Source organism: Esox lucius, chromosome 23 (assembly GCF_011004845.1).
Source record: "Esox lucius isolate fEsoLuc1 chromosome 23, fEsoLuc1.pri, whole genome shotgun sequence".
NCBI classification, from domain to species: Eukaryota; Metazoa; Chordata; class Actinopteri; order Esociformes; family Esocidae; genus Esox; species Esox lucius.
In genome coordinates, this window is record NC_047591.1 from 21,531,645 (window position 1) to 21,557,343 (window position 25,699).

Consider the following 25,699-nt stretch of genomic DNA (forward strand, 5'->3'; position numbering starts at 1 on the left):
TCCTCCAGGTCTGAAGCTTGCCAATGCTGCTTCACATGTCCCACCCAGAGCCCTGGTGCCGGTGCGGGGCTAAGAGGTCACGGGCAGGTCAAAGGGCAGGGGAGACGTCCTGCAGGGGAGCAGTACGGTGCAACAGAGAAACGTGAACCCGGAGTGGCGGTTCGCGGAAGTGCAAGCCGGCCAGTTTACCGCCAAACCAAAGGCATTTTTCTGTCAACCTCGGCAAATAAGCGTCATGCCGACTTTCAAAAGAGGGAGACGTTCTGTGGTAGAACGGTGGGAGAACCTCAAGGACTCGCTCAACCTTTTGTGTCACGTTCCATGGGAGAGCGGGAATTCCAGATGGATCACAGATGACCGCAGCAAATCCTCCCGTTTCCTTGCCAGACGTTCCCTCAATCTGCTTGACGGAATCTTGTCATCCTTTGGGGTACTTCAAAGTGTCAAACCAAGATTTCATTAAAATCCCAAAGCAGAGGAGCTGAAGCTTGATACACATGACAGAACTTGGAACTTGTTGTCAGGCAAAATTCTCAGAGGTTCAGCAGTAAAGAGGAAAGTAGAGATCTCAGGAAAAAGGTAGGTAAGACAAATATTATGACAAGGAATAACAGCTGCGTTGGCCAACATCTGCACTATACACAAATGGGGAGACAAACCGTGACCTCCATTTGAACCCAAACAATTCGGGGCCTTCCCTGCATACGGACAACAATTTCTCATCTTAGCATAACACGCCCTCAGAATGAACACAAAGGCATATAATAAAAAGGCTGCCCAGAAAAATTGCAAGCAGCGTCCACAATCACCTGAAATAATTGGACTCTGAACACGTATCCTTGGGTTGTGCAGCCTAATAAATGTCAGAAGCATGAAGTCTTGAGACCATTAACATTTGTCTGGCTTTTAAATGAAGGGTAAAAATAAAAAGCACTGCCAGTTTCCTTATTACATCCCAAATGGCTCTCTATCAACCTCATCATGCACTACTTTAGCCAGGACCTATAGGGTTGTAGTCAGGTGTAGTGGACTATGTGGTTGAAGGTGCCATTTGGAACCCGGATTATGAACATGTTCATGACTGGTCTCCACAGAGTCCTTTGATGTACTACTGGGCTCCTCTGAAACACAACAGTAATAACGAAATAATACTGTTCATCTTTAAAGAAAAACGTGCCTAAGCCCCCCCTCCACCTATAATGTTAACCAACAAAGACCAGGGTCTAGGCTATGCTCCACCCACACCCCAGATAAACAAACCGTTTCTGGTCACAACTGACATGACCTGATGCTGGGGACGAATTAAGCCTTCCCATAATCCACGAAATAGCATACATCTGATACTTCTACCTCAGGCTAATAATTTGCATTAAGCTAATGCTTACCACCCAAGACAGTTTTCTGGTTAGTCACTAATGTGCGGTTACTGGGACGGTCAGCGCAATTAGTCACAGTGGTCCGAACATGGCGGTGGTTGTCTACAGGCCATGGCTGGAGCAGTGCTGCGTGGCTGTCCTGCCTTGTCAGTGGAAATCACCGTAACAAGATTCCAATGGGTCATTAGCGGGATTTCCACAGGCTTCCAAGAGCAGGGTGAACCAAACTCCATTGGCCATTTTAAAGTGCCTGTCAGTTTAATAACACTTCCGAGCCAGTGAGAAGAAGTTCAGAAAGGAGCATTAAACATAACCCAGGCCTGCCGTTGGGACAAATCAGAACAGTCCTCGCCCCTTCCCTCTGGTTCGCTCTACTTTCTGGACAGGTAAAACGTTCAAACTTTCATAGACTGAAAGGCAATATAATGTTGTCTGAAGGAACATTTTATGAGAAAATCAAAAAGCTTACATTCAAATAAAAGTGCTTAGGAGGTATAAAAGAAAGCAGGTTTGTAGAAATGACACCCACACACCCACATAAAAGGTATAAGGAAGAAAACTGAAAAACAGACAGGGAGAGAGAGTCAAAGATAGAGTTATAAAATTAGGAGTGCAAAAAATAAAACTACAGGACTACAATAATTTAAGAAGAGGTTTCATGGTTTCCAGTGTATGAGCAAAGATAAGAAAATCAAATAAGGAGTTTCCAGCATGAACTCAATTTGGAGTCTGTCAGCATAGCAACTAAACATCGTCTGTTGCTAGGGGTGACTCATACCCTAAACCATGTCCGTGTCATCGTGAACCTCGTGAGCATGTTGTTGTCACGGTTATCAACTAGGTTATCAAGTGACATGTTCATGGATTTCTACATGGCCAGGCACAACAATGAGCTGCTTAATTTCCTCTACGTCTTCATTCCCCTGAGAGGCTTCAGAGAAAAGACTGCCGCTACAAGAAACACCGTTCTGCAAAATACACGTTTTAACTCAACAAAAAGGATACAGTAATAAGCTTTAAATAGGATTGTTTTCCCTAAACAGAGAAAGCCGGGGGAACCAAGTAAGATCTGTGCGCTCATTTCTATTTGTTTTAATGAAGATTTCAGATGACATCTGACACCTGGTAATCCTCCCCAGGCCTATGAGTTAATCCAAAACTACGATGCAAACTTCAGGTGTGGCTAGCCCGGTCGGCACAGTCCAGGATGAAGTCACTGCCTGTCACATGAAAAATGGAATGTGATGGAATAGCTTGTCAGCATATGGGAGCCTCGGGCCATACTTAAAACAGCCAAGGTAAATGGGGACGTAGAAGCCAAGAACTGACTTTGCGGCATACTGATAGTCCTCGCAATATTTGTTTCCCTTTATGTCCGACATGGTTCTGAGAAAACCCAAACTTTGTGAGAATCATCTGGACTACCCAGACCCAGTCTACTTCGCTGGTGATCCAGTTCCAATGAAGGATTTCTTCACTCAAGCAGGGGTGGCCAGTCAGTATGGCTTTTAACTAGGGGCTCTATGACCCTGGGCATGTTCCTTCTGAAGCTTTACAGAGCTCATGATCAGTCTAACGCCACTTAAATCCTGTGGCGAGCTCCAACCGCTCACCAAATACTACACAAATACGCTGCAGCACAGAATTCAAATAGACGCTGAAATATCCTGGATGCAGTTAGGCAACAAAGAAACCGGGACAAACAGAAGGACTTCATATTTTCCGTAACACTCCCCTAACAACACGCTGATCAGGTCAAACAGAGGCTAGAGCACTGTGGTACAAAAGGGGCAACGGCAGGGCCTGGGTTTGAATCCCAAGAGCGTCACGCAGAACTTTTACCTGCGAGTTGCTTTGGATAAAAGCGACTGCTCAATTCGCTCTTTGTGTCGGCGACAGGAACCCAGATGTTTCTGATTTTCAGGGATACAGTGAGAACAACAGCAACAACAAACATTAGTCCTAACTGTATAGAGAGAGTGGAAAGACTGCAAACAGGGGCCCTATCGCGCAGCAGGAAAGAGGACACGGGTGGGTGTAGATGGGGAAAGTCCTCAGTGCTCTTCCTAGGGGCTGGACTGATTTATTTGGGCATCACTGTCAATGCTTAGCAGAACAGTGATGCCTGTCTTGGCAATTAAGTCTAATCTGGGAAACACAGAGAAGTGCTCACACACACAGCTTCATTATCACACACTCCCAGACACACTCACACAATCATGCCTATGCACCACACAAACACGCACGTGACCTAATTTCTCTTAACACTTTGGGGTACGTATGACCTAATTTCTCTTAACACTATCCAAATTGCACTATTTCTTTTACATTTTTGCCAGTAAAATTGACCGGCAGACATCTGGAGTTAATGTTTTAAGCTCAAGTTTCAAATATAATATTTGTACAGAACAGAGTGCCTGAGTTGTTCCCCCTTTAAAACTTTCCCACCGGTCCAGTTGGCACTGATTCACTTTAAAAGCCCTATAAGCAATAGTGTAGAAGCTCCACCTGTACATATCCACCCTTTATCAAATGGAAATGTACCACTCACCTTCTATCTTATGTCACATTCTATATTCCATTATCTTAAATGGCCCTTGCATATAATGTCTTTGGTATACAGACACAGAACACAGAACACAATCTAAACAAAACAACATTACACCAAACAAATCCATCTAAATTGTATTCTTTTTTTGCTATACGACTGGCGAAGCTTGAATTGTCAGGCCCTAGCTAGGTCAGAGCAGGCAAAATGCTCAGGATTCTTCACATGCTTTAGCCATAAAAGGCTGAGAGAGGGAAAGCTCGATTAGCAAGAGCTACATCTTGATGCAGAGTGAAGACGAAAGCACTTGTTTGTGTAGTGTCACCTAGGCCACCCCCCCCCACCTCCACCCGAGTTAGCAGAACACACCCAGGTGGAATCGGTCACACCCGTCACTATTCTCACAAGCCTAAAGTGGAATATGGAGAACAAAGGCTTTTCTGAACTGGAGGAATCTAGTCAGGGAGTCTTTACCAATCTATTTTGAGTGTGTGTGAGCACGCACATGTTCAGAATGGGAGTTGGGGGAGGTAGAACTGAGACAAATTGAGGATGAATGTGTTGTGACAGCAACTATCTCCTGGTTTTATAACAATTCTGAAGCTAAGCCCTAGTGGAGAGCATTCACACCCCATGAAGAAAAGGAGCCAAAAAAGTGACACAGACACACAGAGACACAGAGACACAGAGACACACACACACACACAGAGACACACACACACACACAGAGACACACACACACACACACACACACACACACAGAGACACACAGAGACACACAGAGACACAGAGACACACAGACACACAGAGACACAGAGACACACAGAGACACACAGAGACACACAGACACACAAGGTATCCTAGCATGTGATTTGTATGTAGAGGGAGCAGCTTTCTCACGGTGAAACTAACATGTAATAAAGGTCTAAATTATTTTGTTCTGTCTGTCTACTCTCAGGCCTAATTAGGGAAAAGACTGTACAAGTGGAAGACACTATGCAGGGATGGGCAGGTTAACATACCAAGAAATACAAACATTACCATCCACATTTCAGCTCTCATATTGAAATGTAAAATGACTTTTCAAGGTCATGTTATATGTTCATAGACTGCTGTCTGAATTGACTATGTGGGCTTGTTAAAACTTGGACCTAACACATCTTTCAGTCGTAAATCATCCCCAGCCTCCCATCCATGACCTTTGCCATAGATCTGAAAGTCAGATGGAAACAATATGGCTGTGTGGTCATGCAAAAAACGTACATAACCCCTCTCGCTCCACAGGGGCTCAGACAGTTAGCAACCATTTAGCGGTCAGAATCCAGAACAAAATGTTTCGGAGTGGCTTAATTCCCAAGGTTTGTACTGATCCGACGGGGGCGATAAATGACAAATGACAGGTAAAAGAGATTTAAATGAAGAATAATGGACGCCTTGGGAACTAGCTTTGCACTAACAGAGACTAAACCCATAACTAATGAGAGAGCAGTGTGAGCCTACCGCTGACCGAGCAGTCCAGCTGTTCAACTCCAGAGCATTAAAAAGGTTCTGAAATGAATGACCATGTCGGTTGTGGCGTGACTTACCGGCTGGGGCTGCTCTGCTATACAGCAGTTGAAGCACAACCAGAACTCGCTCATGACTTAGTGCTCCGAAAGTGTTCCTTAGCCAAGTCGTCTACCAGGGTGTAGACAAAAACAACACTTCCCAGGTGTAGAATTGTCAGACTCTTTAGTCCCAGGGTGAGAATGGGGGGGAGGGGTCTGGGGATACTGTAGCCCAGGCCTGGGAGGGAGGGGGGGGGGGCAGCCTGAGAGGGGGAGGCAGAGATCCAGCAAGCCTCTCAGGAACCAGTCACACCTGGGAGGCAGGAGAGAGAGAGAGAGAGAGAAAGAGAGAGAGAGAGAGAGAGACACACGAGGTGAGCTCACCGTTTGTACAGCCGCCACATTCAAAAATACACCATACACACACGCGCGCACGCACATCAGCCAATCAGATGCGGCGTAATGCTGGGATGCGGCCAAGTGAACCTCAGTGCATTTCACACTTACCTGTTCTGACACTGAAAATCAATTAGCACAGCTCAAATATTACCATCAGTACTGTCAGGGAACCGGCACAATAAACTTGTGGTCGATGTCCACCAATGAGAAAAACAAAGTAGCTCTTAACACATATGGACCCAGAATTTCAACATTGGACGAATACTGCCATATTTAAGTTCTGGTTAACCAACGTTAGTTCCTGCTTTTCCACTTAGAAGCTTTCTCTGCCAGTAGAGCGGATAGATTTGTATCGATTGGTTCCTTCAGAGTGTTCCGTTGGCTAATATCACTGCTCTCTGAATGAATGCTCCTATGATTAAAGATTCATGCAAACAAAATGGCAGGTATGTGTGTCTAGAGGCACGGGGAACGTGACTGATGAGTTGTCACACAAACTCTTCCTCCAGAGCAAATAAGCGAGCACTCAGCGTGCGGTTCCAAAACCGAATTAGCAACCCGGGAGGAAGGCTGTAGGAAGTGTCCGCCAGCAGAGGAGGATCATTCATTTGTCATTAAGATGAAGGTTTGTCTGACAGGAAACCGGTGACGTTTTCAGAGGGATTGCATTACTTTGTACTGTCGGGTTACTAGGAGTCTAAGCGTAAGACCAGAGATAGAGCTACTGGCCTATGCTCCACGGGGAATAAAAATGCAGAAGTAAGTTTCACTAAGTAATGTGTGTAGGCATGGCACTACAGTGTAAGACAATACACAGCCATGCAACCAGGGTTGTTATTTCAATGGGCTTTTCATCCCCCTTCTCTGAGGTAATCTGAGGTTCTCAAACACACTGTGGGAAAACCAAAAGGTACCCAGTAATTTAAACCAACCTTTAGCCTCTCTTTATGACCCGCCATAGCAAACGCTAAAACCTCACTCATCAGGACCACTTGCTAGCGTGCACGCACACAGACAGACACACGCACACAGACAGACACACGCACACAGACAGACACACGCACACAGACAGACACACGCACACACACACAGACGGGTCAGAACAAGCCGCAACGAGGACCAACGGGATCTGGGAACATAATTGGCAATGCCTCAGGCGCGGTTAGGGTTAGAGCTGGGGACTGTTTCTCTTCCTTACTGGGATCAAACAACTGAACCTTGTTCAGGATCTCCACTGACATTATTAGGGGGCAGGAAAGTTACCTCAAATGTGTGAGAACTCAATGAGATACATTTTAGTCATGAAGCTCACTTACCTAAAAATTTGTGGTAAAACCAAAAAATGTAAGGCGAGCCCTGGTGTTTTGTTAAAATGGCCACAATATTGAAGCTAGTTAATCTTGGTATATGTACTAGGTGTGCAGGCCTGGTCGCCTAGACTCGCAGCTTATAACACCTTGAGGCCTGCTATTAACCCATGAAGGATGAATTATACTTCATAGCAACATCCTGAAAGAGGAGGGTTTCAAAACCCCACCTCAAAAGACTGTAGTCGGTTCAGTCAACAAGCTAGCTGTAGTGAAACCAATTTCTTACTTGAAAAGGAAATTAGTCTGAACTCACACAAATGACTGCAAGAACTGTCATAGGAAAAGGTTGCTCCTTGTTAAAACCAAAGCCCAATACTAAGTCACAGGAAATTTCCTTTCTCCCTGCTGACGAAAATACAAAACATATTGCAAACAGATTCTTAAGTAATCACAATTTCCAAAGGCATGGTCTACACTTCTCCCCACTTTGTTAGATCAAAATGGCTGCATTGATGTGTGACTGAAAAAAACATTTATTTATTCACCTTTTAGAAGGGAATATGAAAAGATTTCCAAACCACAAGATTTTCAAAGCATTTGTGGAGTGAACTTAAGCCAAACGAGGATGAGGAGAATAAAAGAAACTGAAGCTTAAGTCGGACACACACTCCTTCACACAGACCCTCACACATGTGCCAAATATGCATGAGCCCGAGCTGAAAGTGGTCTCCTTTGATTCCTCCATCGGATGCTGTGCTGGCGGGTCTCAAAACTGCTTTGCATTCATCTATTCTGGGTCCTTTGGAGTTTGGCGGTTTCCGATTTGACACTGTGCAGTCATTGTCTGAATCATGAATAGGTACGTTTAAACCAACGTTTGGTTGTGGCAACAAAACCAATAGGCTAATCAACGTGATCATTTTACATATGGCGGCACTCCGTAAAAATACTTTCGCCTGCAAGCACATTGGGCCGGTAGACCGATTCACAGAATACTCTGACCTGAATAACTGACAAACACAAGCTCACCATGAATTAGAAAAGTGCTCAGACGGGCCAATCAAGCGCGAGGACACCTGATCCGAATAAACAACGGCCAAGCTCAATCGTCTACCAACATGGAAAAGCACAAGCGTATCAATCATGCAACATTTCACCCATCTAATAGAGGTTCACATGCATTGCAAATACAGAATGGAAGTTTGTTCCTTCCAGTGGCGTCCACCCACAGGATCTGAGGCCCTACTTGTAATCAAGCAAAGCCCTTGACATGTTGAATCAAGCAAAGCCCTTGACCAGTGTTGAATGTGTGACGAGTAGGGGGGCCGTGGTGGAGCGGGAAAGGCAGGCCGACAACCTTCAGTACTCCCAGTACCGGCCCTTCCGATCCACCTCACAACATGATCATCAGCAGGAGAATTCACAAATCATTCCCAAGGCAGTTATGGTGGAGACGGCCAGGTCGTCCCCTTCTCACTCACACTCTTCCTCTCATTACAGCATGCTTGCTGGCAGCGGGAAGGACTTTCCATCACTCCCTCTTTTTCTGCATCCCAGTGAAGACATGTCATCTTCCTTTGGCTGGATGTGACGATGGATGAGTCCGGTTGAGACACACACACACACACACACACACACACAGACAGACACACAGACAGACACCGCTGCCATTACTGATGAGCCATAAAGGGAACCAAAGCCAGAGCCAGGAAGATCATCCACACCACAGAAGAGGAGACTGCAACACTGAGCAGGGCTCCAAAGACAAACCCACAGACAAACCCCTACTCTAGTCTCTGAACCGAGCAGAAATTCCCTCTCCCCTTACAAGCTAGAGGAGATAAAACCTAGGAAAAAAAACGGAGACACCAACTCTGAGGCTGGCGCCCGCCGGGCCACAACAGTATTGCCTTTTACTGGGAATAACAACGCCACCGAGGTCCAATCTGAGTGTGGTATCGGAGAACGGCAAGACTGTTCAACAGACTAGCACGGACCTGTGTCTCGAACTAGTCTGGTGGGATCCTGGTCAAAGAGCTCCATGCCAGAGACCTGTAGCAGTCTCCCCCGACCCCCACCACCTCTGAAGATAAAAACAGGCTTGCAGAACAAAAGCCGACCACAATAAAGAAGCACTCACCCAGCCCAACCGTCCGGTCCCAGGGACCAACGCAGAGAGCATGCTCGGTCGAGCCATCGGCGTGGACAGACGGAGACCCAGATTCTTGCCTCTTTCTCCTCCGGCGAGGGTGGGAGGGGCACCGTGATACAGAGCCTGTACGGGGACAGCAACCCCGCGCAGAGGGGGGGAGGAGGGCCGCGTCGGACTCTCCCGGAGCGCTCCTCACCCCAGGAGGCCTTTGTTCACCACTCAGTCACGGATCAGTGGATCTGTGGTATTTATTCAAACCTCTGTCCCTCCCAGCGACCAGGGCCTGGTGCAGTCACCAGAGGTGTTCCGTTCCTGGGCCCCCCCCTGCTCGACTATGACCACCAGTTGTGGAAAAGACTGAGTGACGGCTTGATCCCTCTGAGGAATCCATAGTGGTCAATGGAAGCCGAGCAGAGGGGATGAGGAGGGGAGGTTATTCCAGCCGGTCGGGTCTTTCAACAAAGCCAGGCAGCAGGTTGCTAATGGATAAAATGCCCATTGGGCATTAACACAGCCCCCACCTCTGCTTGTCAAACACCCTCCCTTCATGACACAACACAAACGTTTTGTCAAATGGGAGCTAAGAGACTCTCCTCTGACACTAAAAAGGTCTCTGATCAGACATTTCTCTTGCAGAACATTTCAACAGTAGAGCCCCCCCCCCCCCCCAAAAAAATAAATTTCAGGTCAGACTTGGTTTAAACAAGTCATTAAGAATTAAAGAAAACAAAAAAGTGCTAATCCCTTTCAGAGTACCACATAAGAGCATTATGGAAAAAAATAAAAAAGCACAATGCCAAACCAGTCTTCAGACTGACCCCTTGTTCTCAAACTAACACCAATAGGGTTGACCAGGCACTACTGAGGTAACGTCAAAAAATACCTAAATAACTTCCCATATTTAAGAAATGTACAATGCAAATCAGACTCCCTCCACGTCCACAGAGAGATCGTAATGAGGCAGTAGAAAGTGGCTAGTTATATAAAGAGGTTGATGAGAAGCACAAATATCACGACATGTTCTGCAATGGTATATAACTTTCCCTCATCACTGCGATTCGCTGCCTCTCTGTTTCTAGGCTCACTTGCCAACGTACTAAGCGGGACAATGGCCGTCCTTGTTATTTGGAGCAGGCTCTCAATTCCTCTGTCCCGGGCCTTGTTGCCACGGTAGCAGCTGCCAGGCAGTATCTTTATCAGGAAGCTGAGGGGACGGGAGGGAGGGGGCACAAGGCCTAACAATGGAGGGAACCACACACACACACCACACACACACACCACACACACACGAGGGGTCCTGTGGATAAATCTCCCAGAATTTGGTGTGTGACCCTGGGCGACATACCACCGTGGAGCCCATAACCACCTCAGATGGGCAACTGCTCCGCACCGCGCAACCGCCAGGCCTAGAGCGGGGGGTGGCGGAGATGGATCACGGGGCCGTGCTCTCGCCCATCCATCCCGGATATTTATCCGAAACGATGACCGGTCAAAATCACATTGGATTGCCCCCCCCCCGCACTGTAAAAAAATTGAAATCGCCCACCGTGGGCTGATGAGGACTGTATAAGAACCCACGGCCTCGTCCACAGAGGCAGTTTCTACAAGGCACCAGCCGGACGAACAAGAGACCACCTGCAGACTTGTCCATGGCGCTCTCACCCGTATAAACCAACAGACACACACAGTCAGTGTAAATATTTATGCATACACACTGCAATTCCAGCCGACACCTAATGTTGTCATCTCTATCTCACCGCTACTCGTGGTATATTTGTCGAGCAGGAACCTGCACATAAGAATTTAGAGCAGTCCTGACGTTTTTTGGTAGTCATCCACACATATGACTATGAAAATGTGAAACATGACCACCCTTTAACAAGAGTCATACCAAGGTTGCACGTTTCCCTGTCAAAAAATAAAGCGCCAGGAAATTCCTACATTGTAACTCAAGTCCCATCACTGAAATGGACAGCAAGTTTAAACAGTTTACATCTGTGAGATAAGACATCCAAAGAATGTCCCAGGCCAAACAACGACCTCGCCACAGGGCAATGAGGCCAGCTTGAACTAAAATTGGCCAAACCGTGATAGTGGTTTTGACGCACTGGCCCCACCCTGAGGCAGAACCGATCTCCCAGGCCTAGAAACTCCCCGACCCAAAGCGGCCCCACCAGCTGTCAACCAGACAATCCTCTTAAGGCTCCCACAAATGAATGCCGTACCCCCGTGGTCATTTTGCCACACACAGTCAGCTGTGGTGTTCTCGCGGTAGCGGCTACTCCTGTGGTACCTGACCTGCGTTATTGTTCCGGCGTCCAGACATTGTGGCCGGTCAGATGACAGGTAACTTCTTTCTTGCATTGTGGCACCAAAAGGCCCATTTGTATTTGATTGTTACTTTAATGTTAGGTGGGACTTTGATTCTTCCGGAACATTGCGGCAATGTGTTGCCCCGTGAGCGTGGCCAAGGTGTGCCCCATGGGCGTCTAAATTTGGCACTATTCTGGTTGCCAGGGTTGGGTAGGTTACTTTTTAAAATGTAATGCGTTAGTTACAAGTTACCTGTTTACATTTGTAATCAGTCGCGTAACTTTTTGATTACACAAACTCAGTAACCTAATCTGATTACTTTCATATTAAGAGGTATTGGAAAACAAATAGGAATAGCCTATAACCAACTGAACACCTTTTGCGGGATCAATCGATGTTAGAGTTTACATAGCTGGCCAAAAACGGAATTCGCATTTTACCATGTGGGCTACAGTGCCTTTGGAAATGGGTTTCCATTGCTTTTTACTTCAAAATGATAGGGCTACATCTCCACATTACACGCTAAAGGTCTGTCAGATATTCAGTCATTCCAATTAATCCAATAAACCTTGGTCTTCCAGAATCTGACTTTTCATCAGAACATAACCAAAAATCTAATGATGATTATGCCTGTTCTGAGTTTTATTAATGTTTTAATTGCTTCAAAACATTACTCGAAAAGGGTATTGGCGTTGTATAAAAGATATCCGTAGCATTTCGCTCATAAAATAAATCTGCAGTAGTCTGATGATTTGGTCCACAACCAACATTGTCAAAATGCTGCAGTAACCCAACACCCACATAGAAATAAGATCTACCCTCGCGAACGTAGCGTGAGATTAGTATGGCCACCAGTGATGGCTTTTCATCATAGTTTAAAGTAAATGACGTCAGCAGCCAATGATAACCAATGAACACAATTTTCAGAGATGCAAAGCAAGCAGAATCACATGGCCTACCTGTACGGACGGAGTAAAAGGCAAATAATCATCCTTGGGCAGAGTGCTTCCCAACACACCTTTTCTCCTCAAATGTAGTGGTAAATTCCATATAATATTTTATCTTGAAGGCAGCGCCATGTTACAGCTATCTAACAAAAAGTTGCCTAATCCTTTTAAACAATTCCTGTAAAGGTTATTCGGTGCAACTCTTCCTGGCTGTGTTGTTCGGTGCCTTGAAACTTGAAAAATATATAACACCAGGTAGGCCTATTGCCTATCATTGTTCTGAGAATTATGCGTAGAGTAGATAACTAAATCAATTTTTATATGATTCGGCATATATTATCGAAGATATGCTCTGTTTTTACAGAAATTTAAACTAGCGCTTCCGCCGTAACTAAACCGATAATGCGCGTCCACCTTCGCGCGCATGATGATCAACTGAGGCCTCAACTGAGGAGCGCAATTCATATTTTGGTTCAAATAACGAGGTTTCTATAACATTAAATAATAAACTCAAACATAGAACTTGTCAATTATTTCGTGCACTTTAAATTTTTCAATTGAAGTAATCCAAAAGTAACACATTTTTTCAAAAGGATCTGTAATACGATTTGAATATTTTTGTTGGTAACCTAACGGATTACAGTTACTGTTTTTTTTGTAATCGGTTACATGTAACTTATTACTTGTAATCCTTTACTCCCCAACTCTGTTGGTTGCCTAGATTGTTAATGCATGCAGCCTTTGACAATAGCACAACTTTCCTTACTTGTTTAGCAACATATCAAAATATTCCCCCGTTGTGTTTGGTTCAATTTCAGATTAGTTGAAACTGCCTTTTCCACAAGGCAGCTGAATGCAGACAGCGAAGGTCTTAACTTGACCATATGGTGCCACTAATCTACAGTAATCTTTCACAAAGACCAAAAAAAAAAAAAAAAGTGTGATAAGTCACTCTTATGTAACAAGATTGTCTGAGAAATTTTAGCCTGTGGAAGAATACCTGCACTTTAAAAAGACTGCAACAGTAAGCAAAGGCTTTAAAAATAAGACCAAGCAAGATGTGAATGAGGTCCTGATACATGCACCTCAGCTCAATTTTAACAGAGCTGAGAATAATAACAAACGATAAATATAAATAAATGCAAAATGAGGCAGAGCTGAGATGGGGCCTAGACAAGCCGTTGACTAAACAGTTTACAAACCATTTGCAAGTTCATTCATTTGTGCACTAGGCTGCATCCACTAGGATAAAACCCAACACAGACCTCTCTAAGCTGAATGACACATGCAGTGCTAGCCTAGCAGTACACCACCGATTATACAGCAACAAAAGCGCTCCTGGCCATCTGCACTGCCCTGAATGGCACGCTTTTTCGGTTTCTCACCAATGCTTCCTCCGGCCTCATTCCATCCAACAAACAGCAGGATGTCCCTCTCTCTCACAATCAGTCTTTCCGCTGGCTTACCTCCATCGTTCCTCTTTGGATAAGACAAGTGACTTCAGTTAGACCAGTCTCTCCTTTTCTATTTACACTAATAAATGAACCTTTGGATCTACTTAAACAAAAATTATGTAGCAATGTTATACACAATATAATTGTGTAGATATACATTTCTATTGTTTTGAACAAAACATTCCAAAGACAAAAAATAGCTCGGCAATTAAGTTGAAACAAAATTTAACTATTTCACACAATCAAATTGAGTGGACATAACCTTCAGATTTTGGCAAAAATATATAAACTTTAAGATTTTGCAATTAAAGTCTCATTAAATAAAATGATAATGAATTATGGTGCAATAACCAGCAGCGAAAAAGAAAGGGAGAGAAAAAAAAGAGGGCAAAACAGACAAACAAAGAGAAACCTAGAGAGAAAAACCAAGAGGGATAGAGAGAGAAAGTAAGAGAAAGTGAGGCTGAAGCAGAACTGTGGACCCCCTGCAGATTAGATACAGATTAACAGGACAAAAATAAAACCTAACAGGTTCTCAATCAACAACCACCATACTGGACCTCACAGTGAGCCTGTACAATCCAAGTCCCTACCAAACAGCTTTTGAACCAGGCCAACAGGTGACCTATAAAAAAAAATACAAAACAGGAACTGTTGATTGTTGAAACTTCTGTAGTAATGTAGTCAGGTGATTAATGAACCTTACGAAAGTATGCAAAATGTAGTTATTTTGCGTATTGCACACAAATCAAATAGCTCTGCATAATACACTGGCCTTGTGAAGTATTGCAGGGTTGAATATGAAACACCAACTGAATGAAGCATTAGGTAGGATAGTGAAACTAGCAATATTGTGATATTGAAAACCCAAAGCAGACCAAACTATTTCTTCTTTTTAAACCTGCCGAGTGTCAACTTGTAAGCTAGAAGTTGGACAATAAATGAGAGTCTTGGTGACAACAAAACAGGTTCTCATTTCCTTGCCGCAATATTTAATTGAAGCGTGATCCTGGCCTCGTCAGAACCCCACTAGGGGCCGATCAAACTGGACTGATATTCAAGTAGATTCTGTGATGCTTATTCAGTTTTCCCACATAACGTACAGATGCAGGCCTCACGCAGTGTCACGGAGCATTTACATGACCTGTCCACTGCCATGCATCCGGGCATTCTCTTCCTTTTCGCCGAGATCACGTCGGGCTTTAATGCAAAAAGTCACGGCCTGGTAATGACATCATGGAGAACACAAATGAGGAACAAGCCCATCATTCATAACACCCAAATCACAAGACTGTCACTGCAACACACACCCACAACAAACCGCGCCTTGGGTATTAGGCTGGCGGCGCGTTCAATTGGGCCGAAACGTTCACCGTTGCCGGGTTTCCTCAAAACCTTAATTGTCACCGTAGTCTGATATTTTTCAGACCTGTCCTGTGGTTTCTGACCTGTGGTTGTTGTGGGGAGAGAAAACAATGGATGCATTGTTAAGGGTAACGGCTCCGTTGACAACATCCAGAGTGTAGCTCTTCCTCTCATGTCCAGAGTGTTTGCCTTAACACCAGAAGGCACATATGCGGTTTTGCGTTACCATTAGTCACTTAAGCATTGCGGTCCAGTGGCGGAGGCATGCCAATAAACAGCACCCTGTTCTACCAATCCAAAAGGTGAGTCATGGGGATGTGGTCTACTACGAGCGCCTTAGCTGGGTTAAAGCAAAGGGGAACACAACGCATCAAGACTGTCAATGATGTCACACTATCTGGGGCGGAGCTATTTAAGAACAACACCGGCACAGAATGGATTAGGCCTAAATCACTCTAGGACATTCACAGATGTTGGACCTGGCTTGGTTAAGCATCGTTCCACTAATTGACACGATTCACCATGTCTCCCTGACCTCCAGGGCCACCGGGTACGCCTTGAGCATTGACCCCGGGCCTGGACACGTCGGCCCCCACACATTAGATGGTAAAATCCCGGTCAGTTGTCTTGGACATGGGAAGTGTGAAGGGAAGACCTTTTCAACTGGAGGCAAAGATAACGGACAACACGAGCGTGGACACAGCAATGCTCCATTTATGTAACAGAAAATGACAATAGCGCTTAATTTTTTCCCTTCACAACAAGTGAAGGCATCTAGATTAGGCTGTGGCAGGTATTTATTGGAGGGTTCTGGGTTTTTTGACAGATCCAGATCATGGCGACTCTTATCCGGAACCTATTGGGACCTGCACATAATTAGAATGATACGTTTATAGGTCTTTATAAGTATAATACACAAGTCTGACAAAAGTGGTCAAAAAAAACAAAAGAGTGTACCCCCACGACAGGGCTGCCAAAAAGGCACGTATTATCCAGCCAGTGTTGCCAGATCGTGAGGTTTTCTGAAAATTGGGCTATTTTTAATGGGTTTTTAAACCATTGGGTCAGTCATAACCTAAACAGCCGAAAGAGTAGGAGAGCTTCATGGCTATTGTTTGGAATGACCCGATCATTTTGATGTTATGGTGTAGTTAGCTGGGCCTATCTGTGGATTGGGTGCAATGCTTGAATTACAATAAGAGATGAGTTTTGTTGTTAGAGTAAATCCCATAATTTAATAAGGTGGTCACAGATTCGTTTCGTCAGTGATGACTGTTATGGCATTTAATTTGTCGTATCTACTTATTTACCAGCACGGGCGTGAGGATTTTTCTGTTATAACTCGTTTATAACACCTTGTCCCTTTCAAAGTGGATCCGCTTTCAACTTGTAAGAACTCTAAATTTACAAACTGAGCACTGGTTCGGGGTGTGGAAAGTAATTATAGTATGATTATTCTCGCAGTGCATATTGACCCCGACTCAGCCCAAAATGTAGTGTACTGAAATACCTTGATCACAATTCTTATAGCAGGGGAATATTTCAGCTGTTTTTGTGCAAAATTTGTTTAAGCTTGCAGCGCTCTCTCTCACAGATCTGAAAACAGACACATATTTTAAATTGTTGAATGTTGTGTTTATATTTTTGTTCAGAATATTTTCTCTCTCTTACTTTCCAGCCATTCCGCTGCAGACTTCCTCTGCGAATTGTGGATCATCACCTTGCTGCATAAGTCAGGAAAGCTTCATTCTCCTGTTGAACTCTGATACAAAACAGAATTCATGGTTGTCCAGGTTAAGGCGGCCGAGCATCTTCAAACTACAATACTACAGCCGATATTTCAGCTTGACACAGGGTCAAAACTCAGGAATGCAGTGTTTGATGTTCGCCAGACATAATGGGACACATTGCACCCAAAAAGCTTCAGTTTTGACTCATCTGTCCAAAGACCTCTATTTAAGGTGTCTTGGCAACTCATGAAGAGCGCTTTCGGACAAATCTGAGTTTTTGAGCAGCACGGGAAATGCATATGGTGAAAACTCAGTTGAAGGAACAGATTATTTGATTAATAATTAAAATGCATTAGATATCTGGCATATTAAAATAAACACAAAAAAGTTTTTAAAAAAGGCAAAACGTTTTATATGTTTATGAAAATTATTTTAAACATTTTGGAATGTTTTGAGAACTTTCATTAATCACTGACCCATATGCACAATACAATTTGTTGTAATATGGATTTGTGTCCATATTACTCAGTTCTAATGCAGTGGCACACGATTCTGAATAATTTCCGAAACGTTGGGTGCACCCTCAGCCAATCTTTCTCAGTTACATCTAAAAGCCAGCTTTAGTCGATCAGGTACTCTACGGCATAGCCGTAATAATGGATTATGTCACAGAGAGCCCTGAGAAGTTCCACACAGAACTCACATCCACAAGGAGCACTGCCAGAATCAAGCTGCCCACTACAGTTGCAGCTTGTTGACAAGAGCCATGAAAGCCCCCTGCTTAAAATGGCCACTGCCCATGAAGGGGCGGCACTGTCAGCAGGGATTTTCTGATTTAACTGAACTCTCGCAACTCCATTCGGCAGCTTGGGCTTGAGGCGGTGAAGTGGAGTGAGTGTGCCTTCACATGGGTTGGCCCTGTTGACTTCTTCATTAGAAAGGTAATGAGGAAAAATGCAGAATGGCTGGACTTGGATGCCTAGGGGGAATGCAAGTTGTGAACTTCAACTCTCCAGAGTTTGTTGGGAGACTAAATTGGGAAAAGGAAAAAAGGCAGGTATAATAATAAAATGCCTAGCATGTGGCTAGATATGTTTTTTCTATGGCACATCCCTTTCTAGGTAGATCTCTCCCCTACCTCAGCTCACTCCTTGAGTTCTTCTATTTCAGAAGTAATTTGGGATGATAGACTGGCCAATCCAGAAACCTACACTTTCCTTGGTTTTTTTATTTCATAAAAAGGTAAACTACAGAACCTTCAGTTGGAAGAGAGAAACAATAATAATAATAATAATAATAATAATAATAAAGTCCATTGCTATGCATCTGGGGATTCAGCTTGAGAAATGGGGATTCCACTTTATCTAACTCATAATTAGAAAACCTAAGGGTCTGAGAGCAAGGAGATTAACAGAGTCCTCGTTTCAGGTCTGGGCTGGGTTCCAACAATAAAATCAGATCCACGGCTCTGCATTAAACCCTCTCCTTACATTCCTCACTTAAAAGTTGGACATTTTAGTTCGATGGATGAGGAAGTGGGTTCTCCATCCACAGACATGACATGGATTTTGTGATTAGTTTCTAGCCGAACAGGGCGATATCGCTCAGGGCAATTTAATAAAAAGCTAATTTGGCTATCTGCAGATTCAGCTTGCATGTCCTCAATAGACAGGCCTTAATTAAGTGAAGAATGCACCCCCCCCACCCCCACCGCCCCCCCACCCCACACCACACCACACCACCCCCTCAACATGAGACAGGAGATAATATCCGTCTCCAGCTGTCAGGGGTAATGAAGGGAGTGACCGAGGAGGTTGATTGTCATAAATGCAGTCTACAAACCTGGACTGCTTACGTGTGCAGCTTCACTCATTTCTAGCCCAGTAAGTGACGTATTCAACACAACCTAGGCACCCAGTAATATGTGTTAAGCATGTAAAGCAGCTTGAGCGCTGCCATTACACTTATCGCCACATTTCAAAACCTCTTTGAATATTCTGGAATCTTTGATAAATAAGCAACTTTGCCCTGTTTTTAAAACTGAAAACTGTATTTTAAAAACTAAAGCAGCTTTTAGGCCAGTAGACCATGCCATTACTTCAGCATCTTGTGTAAATTATTTTGTCAATGACTTGGATGCAAAAAGTTGTACAGCTAGTTTTTGGGATTTGTCTGAAGCTTTGACATAATTGGTTTAACAATTTTCGGTGACAAACACAGGCAATAATGACAGCTCCAGTTCAACATGACCTCCAAATATGTTAAGGAGTGCCTCAAGGCTCAAAAGTCGCCTTTTCTTTTAAAGTAGGCAGAAAAGGTGAAACTTGAGAACCTAATCCAAGGACAGTCCCCCCCCCCAATCACGGGTTTAGACGAGAGAAGAGTGACAACCGACCCAAACGACCCACAGCGCACCTGGACGTTATTTCATGCTGTATTTTGATTGGCTGACGACATGTCAGTGTGTCTTTTCTTAGCCGTTTCACTCTGGTTATCACGTGCCTGGAGTGCCCCTTTAAATGTTCAATTGCCAATGTCCAGTACACTGGTGTTTAGTGGTATACAAATCCCCTGTAATCAAATTAGAAGTGCCAGTGCAGCCCCCCCCCCCCCCCCCACTCTGGACACCTCCAGGCCATGTTAAGATCTGCCCTCATTAGGTCTGCTGTAAACAGCCTCAGCTAAAATACGCTCCAACCGTGATGAGACATGACATGTTTGCAAACCAGCCTGTCTGAAAATCCACTCAAACGTGTGATCAGCTCAGCTTCCAGTGACTGTTGTTCAGGTCTTCACAAAATGTGTCCGCGGGGCTGGAACAACACAGAAAGGCACATCTACCACTCTGAACACAAGGTGAATAACATTAAAGTTCACCAAACTCAAACTGAGCAGAACCATCAATCACAGGATCAGGCCAATACAGTACTTGACTGAGAGGAAGGAACGGCCCAAACAGCGGAGGACCTCAAATACAAACATATGGCTGCTGGATTAGATTAGATGGCTACTGAGCATCCTGCAGGGTTGAGTACAAACACAGTGCTTAGCAGCACAATGCTCTCAGGGGGGAAAAATAACAGTGTGTCTGTGTGTGTGTGAGAGAGAGCACGGGGGGGTATCCTCAAATTGAACAAGTTGAAACTAGAGGTAGGGTCATGATGACTCCAGATTGAAGACCCGAGTTGAGCATTTTAAAGGCTTATTTAGGAGTTTCAACATAAGACAGACATACCATATGTACTGTATCGGACTGTGAGGCGACGAGGGGAACAGATGACGTGAGGAGGGATGATGTGCGGACGGATGATGTGTCAGGCTTTGTAAAGCATTATGGGTGTGTCCTGGCACTGACACTTCTGGCAAAGCATTTAACATTATTAATTTCACACAGCTTTCTCAGGGTTCCCAGCCCTGGTTAATCAAAGAGTGCAGATTGTTACTGGGAAAGCTGTGTTAGTATAGGATTACCTACCTGGTGTGTTGAATATAAAATAATTCGCTGGAAAGTATGAGCTAAGTACTGGCTGTACTCAGTTTTTGTCTGTTATAAACTTATGTCTGTTTTTGCCAAACAAGGTGCAACCAGGAGTTGAAAACATTGAAAGCATGTACACCAAACACACAAACTAGTCCTGCAATGCAAACGTACCTTTACCGATTGATCAGTAGACAATGAACGGCCTAGGCAATGCAAGCCAGAACTATTGAGACACTGTCTATAAAAAAGGGGCTTTGCATCAGGTTGTTCAACAAATGAGAAGAGATTACACCGTTTCAGGTTTTACAAGTAGAACCGGGTATTGCCAGACCGAAAATAAGATAGATATGAATTTTGTGGGAACACTAATGAAGTTAAGCATAACGTTAAAGCCAAGACTCGCTTGAAGTGTGTTAAAGCACGCAGTTACTGTGTGGCTACAGCACCACCACCCCCAAAAAAAACAAAAACATCTCACATTTGATAACCTGAACAGGTTTGAAGGTTTGCTTGCACTTGTTTTGATGGACAAAATATTTGGAGCCGGCGTGAGAGTAACATTCCAGACTCCCTTGCATCCACATTGATGTCAGCAATACAGTAACGTCACGTCTGAGCGCGCGCGCGCACACGGTATCTAATGCACGCAATCAGCCTCAAACACACGAGATGGCATACTGACTGAGACCTGCAGGGTCACCAAAGGTCAAAGTACTCCAGAGAAGCTTGCGGTCACCAATCTAACGGAGGCGTTAAAGAGTGGTCTCAGAGTCCGACGACAGTCACTCCCTCGTATGCGGGGGAACGAAAACGAGACACGCTTTAAACCTTTAGCGGTGACTGCTGTGGTGTAAATCAACGGTCAAAGCAGACGCCTGCTAATTGCATCGTGACCTACAAAGAAGTTTAAATCAGACTCCTCCCAGAGTGGAATAGCTGAACCCCCCCCCACCCCCCCCCCCTCTTTTCTTTTTTTTTTAATGACAACTGTCTGGTCACAGCCAAGGATGGGTTTGAATCGGGCCAACTGCGCTTTCAGCAACAACAACAAAAATTACGGACTCCACAAACTTTCCCTACTGCCAGTCCAATGAAGTGTGCATTTCTGAAAAAAATCCCTTCAAAGAAAAAATGTCCATGTAGCCAAACCTTCGACAAGAAGAGAAAAGAAGGATCGGCTGTGCTGGATAACCCCGACCCGTGACATTGCGCTCTGAAGTCTCTGACGACCAGGCTGACGTGGAGGGGAGACTGGGGCAGACCCTGGAGAACATAGGTTCTCATAGGTTCTCAAGGGACATGCTGAGGCAATGGGCCACAGAGTGTAACCAACAGCAGTATGCCTGCAGCTCTGAAAGCGAGGTAGCTCCAATCTCGGCAAACTTCGTGGCTCAGCTTCACAACCACAGCTGTTCAGAATGTGATAAAGCCGGAGCTCATGTAGGGAAAACCCCTTTCAGTGCTCACGGACGGACAGCTTCACGTTACTCCATATAGGCCGTTCACCTGACTAGACACGTCTTTGTCTCTCTAAGCAGAGGAGCTGCTATGGATTCTGAACTGAAGGACCCGGGAGTAACACAAAATAAAAGCACATTGATGAATTGGCTTGCTCTCTTTCAAAAACGTAGCCGGGTCATAACTGTACTGCATTTGAGTCAGGCCCTAACACGAGATCCACTGATTTATAACCAAAAACAAGCTTCTAGATGATAATCAGCATCTGAGAGGCGAACTGTAACACAATTACGTAAACCCACAGCTGCGCTCAAGAGGTTATGGAAACAATTAGGTCTTAAGCTTTTAATCTTTTAGTTTTCTACAAATATGTTGTAAAACTCCAATTACACAAGACGGCTCACCCCGTTCGCCGGCAGACGCTGGACTGTAGGCCGCATCCATCCCACTGATTTCCTCATAACGTCACAGAAGAGATTCAGAAGATGCTTGTACCCAGGAATTAATGCTCCTTTTTTACTATGGGAATTTTTCCAGATGAATTGTGCAGGACAGGTTTCCATTTGTGACCCCTGCAAAATGGCATTGTAGGCCCTTCTATTGTCATCCCATTTTATTGTCTTACAAAATGGGATTCAAATACGGCATCATGTGTAATTTGCTGAATTCTCTCGTGACATTCACAACTAAAATACAGTCGTAAAGCAATAGCCTCAGCACACCCGACTAATTGGTGTTACATGCTTGCTGTGGCTCTATACCAACATAATCCATTTCTGCCTGGAACTTGGATTTTTGGAGAAACTGAATAAAGAAACCTTGCAATGGGTTCTATGCCAGACGGGACGGTAAAATAGATGGAAACTTAAGGCAGGACTCACATGATCATTCGTATTAGGTGTATTCAATTACCAAAATGTTTTCATTAGACAGCAACACCCCTGTGCATATGAGAGCAATGTTCAATTCCACCTAACCCACCGAATCCGAGAAATAGATTCACTGTGTTGTTTAGAGTCAACAGTGTTTTCTCCTCAGCAATTGAACTCTAGGGATAGATTGTCCTTGAGTTAATAGTTCTGATTATATATTCCGTTTGTTTTTATTTATACGCCACATCGACAAGAGTACTTTGTGTGGAATGTTGACCAAAAAAAAAAATGTATTCCCACTTAGTAGCACAATTAAAAATTCTCATATCTTTCAAACCGGTAACTGGAAATAACTCTAAGACGGCTGATGTAAAAAGGGCTTCATGAAATACATTTGATCAATTGTGATAATATTGGCACCACTTCACTCAATTAGACCTTGTTAATCTATAATGAGGTTACATCAGCGACATTGACAAAAGCCATTTCAATGGCTGGTAATCATTTGTGTGTCTAATTTGTTAAATACAGTTAGTTTCTTTCTGATAATCCAGATTGCACCTTCAGACCTGAACTGTCTGCTAAGCGGGGTTAACCCCAGAGGGTGTTATAATCTCTCCCGGGTGTTTTACCACCTCTCCTTCAGACACCAGCTGTTGGTGATGTAGGGGATTGTCAGACAGGACCCCAGCTCTGGGATGACAAAAGACTGGACAGTGTCATTTAACAGGTTGGTACTTGAGAGGAATTTCTTGAGTCAATTTTGAGGCATTTCTTCAATGACGATCAACAACAACATACCAGCCTCGATCCGGGACGTAATTATTTCATTACAGCTGAAGTTTTGTGTTTCCCTAAACCTCTGAGGCCGAGGTCCCTGTAAGGTTAGGCGCATGCAATCATCAACATGCCAGGAGTGTTTTATCTAGTACGGAGGTCACAGGCCCCAGTCGCCATCTCAGACCACTCGGCTACAGCGTTTCGGTAAAACTGCGCTACCTATTCTAACTACATTTCCGAAGCCCTGGCCTTTGTGTGGTGCCGGCGATACATCTGGAGCCTACATGGCGTGGATGCAGAGTTCCCACCACAGACATGACCACTGCAGGTCACCACTTCCTCCACTGAACACTGAAAGGAAAGACACTTCAAAAGGAATGTGATTAATTAACCGCCCTCGATCTTTTATTCTATCTGACCGAAAAGAAAAGAATAAAAGGCCAGCAGGAGGAGGCGCTGTACTGAGAAGAAATGGCCATGATCCACATGGGTCAATGGTCTTTCAGAGATAATAGTTTAAGCAAGCCAGTAAGGGTGGTTGAGCACAAAACCGCATTTAATAGTGACTCAGTGGCACAGATATCGTATAACATGCAAAATAGATAAATATTATCCTACATTCTTAAGAAACTTAATGCAAACAGGGACAAAGCAGTCAATACACTGTATGCTGTATTGGGACAAATGCTATGGAAGGAGCCTGAACATATGCAACCGTTCAGACTCAGTGATGGTTGCAAGAGGTGCTATTACCCATGTTAAGGCTATATCGGGGGTGAACATTTAATTTGCCTATAAACCCAGGCCTAAAGCGATCCTACAGTGTGAGTTTCATTGACAGTTAATTCATTCATCCAAAAATATAACAAAGAGTTAAGGACTATTGCTTTAATTTAGTCTAAGTACTGACTGCGAAAAACAGTCATACTGTGAAAAGTCATTGAACACGCCGAGACTAATTCAAGTCATGGCCCGTTTAAAACAAGGTCACATTGCCAAATACAATCACACTACCCTATTGCGGACCACAATCTAGGCACCCTAAAACCCAAGTCTGTAATAATTAGTCCATGGAGCCACTGACTCAGACCCAGGGGTTACAGAGGCATGCGGTGAGGTCCCGAAAAGGCCCCATATGAGGCATGATCTTGGGCCTCTGTATGTCACGACAGTGGCCCTTCCCGACACACCCCCAACAGGGCCAATGGCTCCTAAGGGACTCGTCATGTCCATGGTCAACCAGTAAATCAGTTAGCACTTTGGCGGGTTTCCTCCACTGCCTTTAGCACAGTTCGGCTCTAAGGGACTCCAAAGGTCCCGCTAGACATCGGTTGCATGACAAAAATTGAACAATTTTTCACGATTGGCCCCGAACGCGGTGTGCTCGCTTACTTCAAATCTTTGCCTTAGTGGGGGAGAGGGGTCATATTATCCCGGGACAATGGGGGGTGCGCAAACTGCTGACCAATCACAGAATACAAACGTAAGTGAAACAAAAGAAAGCTAGAAAACAAATCACAGGTGCGAACTGCCCCGTCAAAACATAACAACCCTCCCCCTGAAAATAACTAAATGCACACAATCCACCCACAATGTTGACCGTGCAAATGCTTTTAAGTGGAAGTAAAAATGAGCCTTAACGAAAACAGGGCTTTGATTAACACAATGTTAGCGACAACATGGGGATACCGGCTTGAGTTGCGGGCCACAGCTGAGGTTGAGAGAGAGGGAGTGAGAAACAAGAGAGGAAGAGATGGAAAGAGGAAGAGACCGAGTGAGAGACAGAGAGAGGAAGAGATGGAGTGGGGAAGTGATGGAGAGGAAGAACACTGCATTGCTGAGTGGAATCTGATATGTGGACAAAAGCCTGTCAGCAATGTTAGAAGCCTAGAAGGACAAATGATAGAATTTGCAGGTCATCAGGTTTACATTTTAGACATAATCCAAAATTAAGATTGCACGCGAAA

General features: G+C 44.5%; 1 protein-coding gene across 3 annotated transcripts in view; it reads right to left on the reverse strand.

The window, feature by feature from the left end:
• The window catches only part of cdc42se2 (CDC42 small effector 2), a 32,562-nt gene that overhangs the window by 5,463 nt on the left and 1,400 nt on the right, over nt 1-25,699 (reverse strand). For 2 of the 3 annotated variants that reach the window (XM_029117031.2, XM_029117033.2), the window contains exon 2: nt 5,511-5,784. In XM_029117031.2, coding sequence (XP_028972864.1) covers nt 5,511-5,564 — 54 coding nt within the window. In that variant the 5' untranslated portion in view covers nt 5,565-5,784. Of the gene's footprint in view, nt 1-5,510; nt 5,785-9,320; nt 9,821-25,699 lie in introns of those variants that run through there. The other variant, XM_029117032.2, reaches the window with a different exon arrangement.